At 32.3% G+C, this 8,491-nt stretch overlaps 1 protein-coding gene across 1 annotated transcript; it reads left to right on the top strand.

The window, feature by feature from the left end:
• Positions 1-1,001: 1,001 nt before the first annotated feature.
• Positions 1,002-8,184, top strand: LOC112796657 (chaperone protein dnaJ GFA2, mitochondrial). The gene is made up of 18 exons (XM_025839219.3): positions 1,002-1,451; positions 1,580-1,667; positions 1,844-1,936; positions 2,153-2,235; positions 2,607-2,690; positions 2,807-2,845; positions 4,033-4,125; positions 4,882-4,932; positions 5,010-5,097; positions 5,201-5,265; positions 5,367-5,441; positions 5,752-5,824; positions 6,260-6,351; positions 6,439-6,510; positions 7,195-7,251; positions 7,334-7,382; positions 7,520-7,586; positions 7,686-8,184. The coding sequence occupies exons 1-18, from the start codon at positions 1,380-1,382 to the stop codon at positions 7,780-7,782; spliced, it is 1,338 nt and encodes a 445-aa protein (XP_025695004.1). The 5' UTR covers positions 1,002-1,379; the 3' UTR covers positions 7,783-8,184.
• The last annotated feature ends 307 nt before the right edge of the window (positions 8,185-8,491 follow it).

The raw sequence follows: 8,491 nt of genomic DNA, 5'->3' as shown, positions 1-8,491 counted from the left end.
TCCTTTATCATCAACCTATATTATACAAGTTCATAAAGAAATAACTTTTTATTTTTCAAATTCAAAAGTTAAAACTAAAAATTGTTAAATAAAATCTTAAAAACTTATTATTTTGACTATTAAAATATTTATTTTTATTTCATAGACTCATCTTTAAATATTTTTATTAAATAAAGCTTACTCCTTGTGAGTTAAAGAAATTTTAATTCTTTATTTATTATATTTTATATGAATGCTTCAAAATTATAATTTAAAATTTAAGATTTAAAATTTAAAAATTAAAATATAAAATTTAAGATTCATAGTTTATAATTTAAAATTTAGGAGTTTAGAATTTAGAAATCAAGATTTAAGTTTTAGACTTAAAACCTAAAAGAGTGATACACTCCTTGTTTTTTTTCTTGATATTTTATGTATTTAATAAATTAAAAATATTATTTATATATCAAATTTAATTATCAAAATTAGTTACTGTATATTTGTGTGTATAGATATATATTGTTTTAATTTATTTTTATTATATATTTTTTATTTTAATATATATTTTATACTAATAATAAATTTTAGTAATTGATTTTAATATAAATTAATTCTTAATAAATCAAAAAGATTAATTAATCCATTTCGAACCGCTTACACTAGTGATTAGACACTTCTATTTACACTTTGTTTGGATTAAGATAATATAGAAGAAAAGAAAATGAGAAAAAATAAATAAAATTGTAAATTTTTATTATTTGAATGAAAAAAAATGGAATAAAAAAATAGTATGAAATCCACCAAATATTTTCTTCTAAAAATAAAATGAAAATAAAAAGAAAATATATAAATAAATATAAAATTATTAATTCATTTTTATTAACTAAAAAAACCATAAAAATATTAATATAATTTTTTTTTCTCTCATTTTTTTATTTAATTAATTTTTTTATTTTTTTCGTTAATTTTTTTTATCCAAACAATACATAAAATCATCCATTTTTTCTTTTTTTTTTCCCTTCATTTTCTTTCCTCTATTTCTCATTATCTATCCAATCAAAGGGTTAGTGTAGGAACTACGTAGCGTAATGTTGGGCCATCACACGTTCACAAATGTAGCTCACAGGATCCAGACAACCAAATTCTTTTCACTCTCACAAAAGAAAACACACAGCAACTTTTAAACCAGTTGTTCTGTTGCATTTGCAGTTGCTCTTCCTTGAAATTGTGACCTCATTCGCGCTCCAACTAGAACCTTCTTCGAACTAGGGTTTTCTCAGGGGTTTTAGCTCCATTCAATTTCTATCACAAATCCATTAAAAGGAAAAACAAAAATAAAATCCTCGATTCTCTTCAAAAGCCTCAATATTTGTCATTGTCAGAGCAGATAGCTTCCTCAAATGGTTCGCTCCAATGGCGTCAGGCTTCTTCACTGGGCTGCTCGTCGATCACTCTGTGATTCCAAGGATTCCGTAGGCATTCTTTGTTTCCGCTAAAAATAAATTCCTCAAATTTATTTTTTTAAATAAATTGACGCTTTCAATTTTCTTATTTTCCGAGAACTATGATTTATTTATGGAATTTTTTGCCTTATTTTTAGGTATATCAAGCAGTGTTTCAAAGGGGCTATAGGGTACTGAATTCAGGGCTTTGCAATCCAGCCAAAACTTTTGGAAGTTGTGGTCCAGGTAATACTACATAAATAACACGTTTTGGCAGCTACTAGAGTTGACTGCATTTCCATTTCTTGTTCTCCATGAAATGTTGAATTAAGTAATTTAGGTGTATCTATGTTGGCCAAAAGATTCATGGATTTACTTTCACTTTTTGTTTTGTTCACATCCTCTCCATTACTCATTTGCAGTTGGAGACGGTTTAAATTTGAAGAACTGGTTGCTACTGGGAGGAGCGGCAAATACCTACTATTTGGGGTCGTCTAGAACAATTCATGGCTCTGGTATAAATTATCAATTAATTGCTGTGTCACGTGCATGATTTCCTTTTATATTGTAGCATTTTGATGAATTTCTTTCTTGTTCTTTATCACTTGTAGTTTGTCTACTATTTTCTTTTGATCAGGCTCACTAGGAGCTTGAAATTCATGCTTGCATGCTACTTTCATTGCATTGCTTCTGTGTGAGTCTGACTTATTTTTACATTGAACTCCTTACAGCTTCATTGTCTAGAGACTATTATGATGTTCTTGGTGTGAGTAGGAATGCAAGTTCTTCTGATATAAAGAAGGCTTACTATGGGGTAGGTTTCTCATAATTGTTTGTTCCATTCCACCCTTTTCTTGAGCTGAATGCTGAAAATATTTGGCCATTGCCTAGCTGTTGGATGGGCAAGAATTTCTTCTATAATCTATATTCAGTTTCTGTCAAATTTTGCTTATAAGTTATCTGCATTTTCTAACAGGGAGTTGTTATTTTAATTATTCAATTGGTAGAGAAGATTACGAAGTTTTGGGAAAAAATTTTGCTTTCCGTGCCCTCTCCTCCCTCTCTCACAACACACTTCTCTCTTTTTTTCTTTGTTGACATAATAGGACTGCAAATGAATTATCTTGTATGCTATTTTTTTTCCTCTTCTTTTTCTAATGTCTTGATTTTTATCATATACTGCAGCTAGCAAAGAAGCTCCATCCAGATACAAACAAAAGTGATCCTGAGGCTGAAAAGAAGTTTCAAGAAGTTACTATTGCATATGAGGTGTAGAGCGTGCTCTTTGTTGTAGTTCTTATGAATCCAAACCAGAGTTCTATTATGAATATGAATACCCCAAATTAACTGATTGCGGGTTTGTTGCCTTTCTTTGTGTGTTGTAGGTGTTGAGGGACGAAGAAAAGCGTCAACAGTATGATCAGGTCTCACAACTTTCCAACTACATACTTGATACTTTCTCCTTTATTGGGTGAGAGAATTTGGGGGGTGGAAGAGGGTTTAGGATTTCAAGTATTTATCTTTTAAATGATCTAAGAAATTATATTAGAATTGAAGAGAAATTACATAAGAGGATAAACCATCTTGACAATAGATACGTAGGGTTTATGTAAGACATGAAGTCGAGCTATCCTATATAACTATGAATTCTAGACACCTTTGAGTACCAGCTAAAAGACCCCATTAAATAGACCATGTGCTGAGCACCATAGAGAAGGCAAAAATATAATCCTATCCTAATGAAATCAACAGTCAAAAAGGAATCATAAAAAATTCTGGAAGTCCTACCATTTGCACTGGAGCATTGCAAAAACTGTGGACTGCCACAGAATTAAATCGTTGCTTTTTGACATGAGCCAAAACCTCTGAACTTAGTCAGAAGAAACTAATGCAAGTAAGATTTTTTTTTTTTTTTTTTTTTTTTTTTACGTAGGATATTTAAGTAGAAGGTTTTTCCTTTATGAGAAGATAACATGATGGAGATATTTGAGAAAAGTATGGAGAATAGGGCTGGGAACTCTTGTCATTGCATAGGGAGATAATAATAATATTCTTGTGACTTGAGCTTATTCCTTCACTTGTTGAAGATGATATTGCCAAGATGTGCTTGAAATAAGTTTTTATACAATGAAATGGAAAATATATAATTTTTTGTTTTTCTTATTTATTGTCCTATGCATTAATTCTATGTAGCATATAATTTTGAAGGTTTAAATTTTCACTGTGCAGTTTTTATTTTCTTTTTTGTGACCTTTTTTCCTCGTGGCCATCCTTTATCTGTTTAGTGTTGACACACCACCATTTCTTTTCAGAAAATGAAAAAAAAATTTATAATAATTGAGAATTGATATAGTACATTGCTAAAATTTTAAGTCGCATAGACTTTTTTTTCAAGAGTGTAGGATTCTATGAGCCTCAGTTTTATGTAGGACTTGTGCTCATGCACATGCTTCTAGGTTTAATTGTGCATTGGTATGTCAATTTATTATGAGTAATTTATTGCTTTCTCCTAAGCATCGGGTTTTTCCTTTTCCTGTTTTGCTGTCCTGTTGTTTTCTTATTTTATTGCCCACCAACAAACAAATTGATGTATTTTAATACGAATATGTAGGTTGGCCATGATGCCTATGTGAACCAACAGTCTACTGGTTTTGGAGGAGGCCAGAGTGGCTTTAATCCATTTGAGCAGATATTCCGTGATCATGTAATGACTTACTAATTTCCTCCATTTAGCTCTGTCTCTGTCTCTCTAAATCATTTCTATCTGTGCATAATTATTTCTTTATGAAATAGTCATTCCTCATTAAGTTAGAAATCCTCTAGGAATTGTGCTTCATAATTATCATATCATTTATTCTATACCATATATAAGATAATAGGTGCTAATGACCACCTTTTGTCATTAAATTTTAAGGAACTTCCTGTTCCAGACATACTTTCATAATCACAGGTTTATTAAAAAAAAAGTACTTACCACTGTTTAAAAAAAAAAAAAACTATTATCCTACATAATTATAAAACATATCTAAAAAATGGAAATGCAACTTCATGGGGACAACAGTTTGTGCTTGTCAAGAAGCTAGTACTAATAATGAATTTTCATTTCTATATATCACTTCTGTTGTATTTTATGATTTATGAACAGAACACCTTAACTAATCATGCAACTTCCTCGCTCACTAGTTCGGGAAATGGTGTATCTATTTACCACCCCGATCTATATGCTGCAATTTGGTGTAATATATTTCAATGTAATTAGTTTTACGAGTATGCATCTGTTTTTCTTTCTTAATTGTAAGGCAGCATATTTTGGTCTCAGTATGTATTATTTGTTTATTTATTATTGTAATGTCTATCCTCTCTGCATTTAACCAATCATGTTGTCTAATTGATTTCTGTCTTTTTGAATCCCATATTTGAAATCTAATATGGTTTTCTCATTCTCCTCAATGGTGATCAGGATTTTGTCAAGAGCTTCTTCCATCAGAATCTTGGTGGCGAGGATATCAAGGTTTTTTCTTCATATATAGTCATCTTTATATTGCTAATGACTTTCTTTGAAGGGAATCTCAATTATCTCTTTTACAGACTTTGATTGAAATATCCTTTATGGAAGCTGTCCAAGGGTGCACCAAAACCATGACACTTCCAGCAGATGTTGTGTGTAATACCTGTGGTATGCTAATTAGTCATCTAATATTTTTAAAGCTTTGAATCTCACTGCTATATTCAGTTTGGTCTGTATGTCAAGGATCTTTCTCTTGCTGAACCTGCTGCAGGTGGGACTGGTGTTCCTCCTGGTACAAGACCTGAAACCTGTAAAAGATGTAAGGGGTCAGGGATGGTCAGTATTCTCTCTCTCTCTCTCTCCTAGATAGTGAGATCATGCTACAAGTTTGAAAAGTGTCATCAGATTAATAATTTATAATTTTGAGGCATGTGCAGACATATGTACAAGCTGGCATATTTAGGATGGAGAGTACTTGTGGTTCGTGTAAGGGAACTGGAAAAATTGTATCGGTACGGTTCAGCTTGTCTTATTTATTAATTAAAGCTTAAAACTTTTGTAGTTTTGTATATTATATAACAGGTCGGAGCCTCAGAATTAAGATATTATGGAATAAGCTGCAATTTTGGGTTAATTGCTGGCATATTGTTCTTCCTTGGACACATTCCATGTCTGGAGTTATTATTCTCCTGTCCCCCTCATTTTGTCATATGATCATGGCACTGTATTTATCATATATGCAGTTAATTCTTGTGCTCAACTTAAGTACCAATGGCTTTGGTGGGGAAATGTTAAAAATTTTGTCTTTATTGTTTGTATCAGGAGTTTTGCAAGTCTTGCAGGGGTGCGAAGGTTATCAGAGGAACAAAGACTGTCAAGTTGGATATTATGCCCGGTAACTTTTAAAAATGGGATATCCATATCATAGTTACATGAATTCATCGATTAGATGACATACTGCATACCAGTTCTCGCATATTAGTTCACAATTCATCTGCGTACCGGAATGTCATGGCTATACTTACCACATAACAATTTTGCATGTGGCATGCGATGTATCCATTCCCGTACCAAAATGTATTGCGTTCCATGGAACTATGATCTATACAAAATGATTTGAACAAGTGATTCCATTAGGTTTAAGCTAACCCACTCTTTTGGGATGTTGTGTAACAAAGCTTTAGTACTAGTAGTTGAATTTGATTATGCGTTGACAGAAGACAGCTATATGTACTTTCTTTTATTATTGCACATCCCTTATGTTGGTTCTTAGGTTCAGTTGTTCCGCTAGGAAAAAGGTTGTCTAATTGTTTATTTGATACTTTTGCAGGGATTGACACCAATGAGACCATTAGGGTTTGTGGAAGCGGTGGAGCAGATCCTGATGGAGGTCAACCTGGAGATCTTTATGTTACTATTAAGGTACTTAAATAGCTTGGAGATCATATCCTCCTTTTATTTGTACTTTCGGCGTATCATTTTTATTTGTTTCCTTTCTCCCTTTCCTAGGTTCGGGAAGACCCTGTTTTCCGTAGAGAAGGATCTGACATTCATGTTGATGCTGTTTTAAGTATCACACAGGTAAATTCCTTGGCAGAAAATTTTTAGGAATGAGCTATGTGGTTTTCAGTTGTAGTGTCCCTGCGTTCTGTCCAAAAATGCATATGCTTAATAGGGGGAATCAATTTGTAATTAATTTACAATTCTTGGCAAGCAACTTATTAGAAGGATCTCTCATCCTTCTGTCTTGCATTGGTCTTCTCTCTAAATAATATTCTTTTATGAAAAATTTGTAGGCAAGCTAACTTCTCTAAATAATATTCTTATTTTATAAAAATATTTTGCATGAGCAACTTGGTCAGCATTGATGAAAAGAGATGTTAATTCGATTTATTATACTCTGGAAGCCATATGCTATCTTCAGAAAATGTGGTTTTATAGAGTTGACATATTTGTAATCGAGATGCATATTTTTTTTAACAGTTCTTTATCTGATTAACACCCTTGTTAGGAACTACTAACATTGTATAAGTTTTGTTGACATGAATTTTTGCTTTTTACAATAAAAAAGAACTAGTTTGAAATATTTGATGTTGATGACTAGATGCTGAGTGTGATTTGGCAATTAGTGTTTTGGTTGGTGCTAGAAGTGTTTTATCATACATTTAGTCAATCGCAAATATATGTTGTCTGTTGTTTGTGCTGCATTTTGGAGTGTTAAGTTTAAAATTAAGCTAAATGCTGGAAATTTGTATTTATTTTCAGGCAATTTTAGGGGGAAGCATTCAGGTTCCAACCCTTACTGGAGATGTTGTTCTTAAGGTTAGTTATTGCTGTTCCAACGCTATTTCTCATGTTATTTTAGTAACTAGCAAAGTTTAAATGTGGAGTTCCTATTTGACAGGTTCGGCCTGGCACCCAACCTGGTCAAAAAGTGGTTTTGAAAAATAAAGGTAAAGCAACTACCAACCATGCAAGGAAAGTCATATCTTTTATTTTGGAAAAGCACTGTGCAAAAATACATGCCAGGAATGGCACAAACCTATTGCTAATCTCTTTTGTGATTCTTATCTTCTTTTTTTTGAAACAGGGATCAAGACAAAGAATTCTTACACATTTGGCAATCAATATGTTCATTTTAATGTCAGCATTCCAACGTGAGTGTTATATATATTGTTATTTCAATAATATATTGTGCATGGTTTCATGATTGATTCCTACAATACAATTTTCCTCTGCCTGGAATCCTTCTGCAGAAACCTAACACCGAGACAGCGGGAATTGATTGAAGAGTTTGCTAAGGAAGAGCAAGAGGAATCCGATAAACGCAGAACTGCATCAGCTTCTGGCTGAAAACTTATGCAGAATTTCTACTACATATTTTATCATCAAATCATGCTCAACTGGCCGGCAAATCCGCCTGCTGTGCTGAAGTTTTGTAGGAACCACCTTTTTAGCCACTTCGAATGTATGTAATAATTTTCTCCAAAACTTTCATACGAAATTAAACTTTCAAATTAACTTAAGGTAATTCTACTGTACACCCATATATTCTAGTTCCATAATGTACATATTTTTCCATTAACATAATTAGAATGGGTGCAAGTTACAATTAAGAGATGTATTATTTGGGCAGATAGGTAAAACTAGAACTAGATGGTTTGTACGATGCTTGTAGCATCACCCCGAAATTTTAGAAAATATTCGCAATACACATGTTTATGAGAAATGATGAAATTTCTTATTGTTTTTAAATTTTTAAACCTTTTAAGGGATGAGTTTTATACTAAGAATCTTCAAAGAACACTATTAAACGGTTTATTCAGGTCAGCTTAAGCGACCATGTTATTATACACATTGTTAAGGGTGGTGCATGATGAGCCATGTAAAAAAGGGTGGCCGGTTGAGGGTTAATGCCTAGTCCCTACTCTAGTGACCCAAAGAAGAAAAAGGTGGATACTGGATAGATATATGAACTATGAAGTGTGACTAAGCTTTATCAGATAAGTGATAAATGTGTATGGCAACTCGTGAAACATTTAACGACATTTGTGAGTGTTGT

The sequence above is a fragment of the Arachis hypogaea genome, chromosome 4 (assembly GCF_003086295.3).
Source record: "Arachis hypogaea cultivar Tifrunner chromosome 4, arahy.Tifrunner.gnm2.J5K5, whole genome shotgun sequence".
Classification (NCBI taxonomy): domain Eukaryota; kingdom Viridiplantae; phylum Streptophyta; class Magnoliopsida; order Fabales; family Fabaceae; genus Arachis; species Arachis hypogaea.
Note: the sequence above shows the minus strand (reverse complement) of the source record. Positions and strands in the feature narration are given on the sequence as shown.

What these genes read in the sequence shown, in the direction of transcription:
- LOC112796657 (XM_025839219.3), top strand. Translation starts at nt 1,380, where the DNA reads ATGGTTCGCTCCAATGGCGTCAGGCTTCTTCACTGGGCTGCTCGTCGA. An exon ending in CAAGTTGGATATTATGCCCG is followed by an intron (nt 5,825 to 6,259) that starts GTAACTTTTAAA and finishes ATACTTTTGCAG; the next exon opens with GGATTGACACCAATGAGACC. An exon ending in CTGTTTTAAGTATCACACAG is followed by an intron (nt 6,511 to 7,194) that starts GTAAATTCCTTG and finishes ATTTATTTTCAG; the next exon opens with GCAATTTTAGGGGGAAGCAT.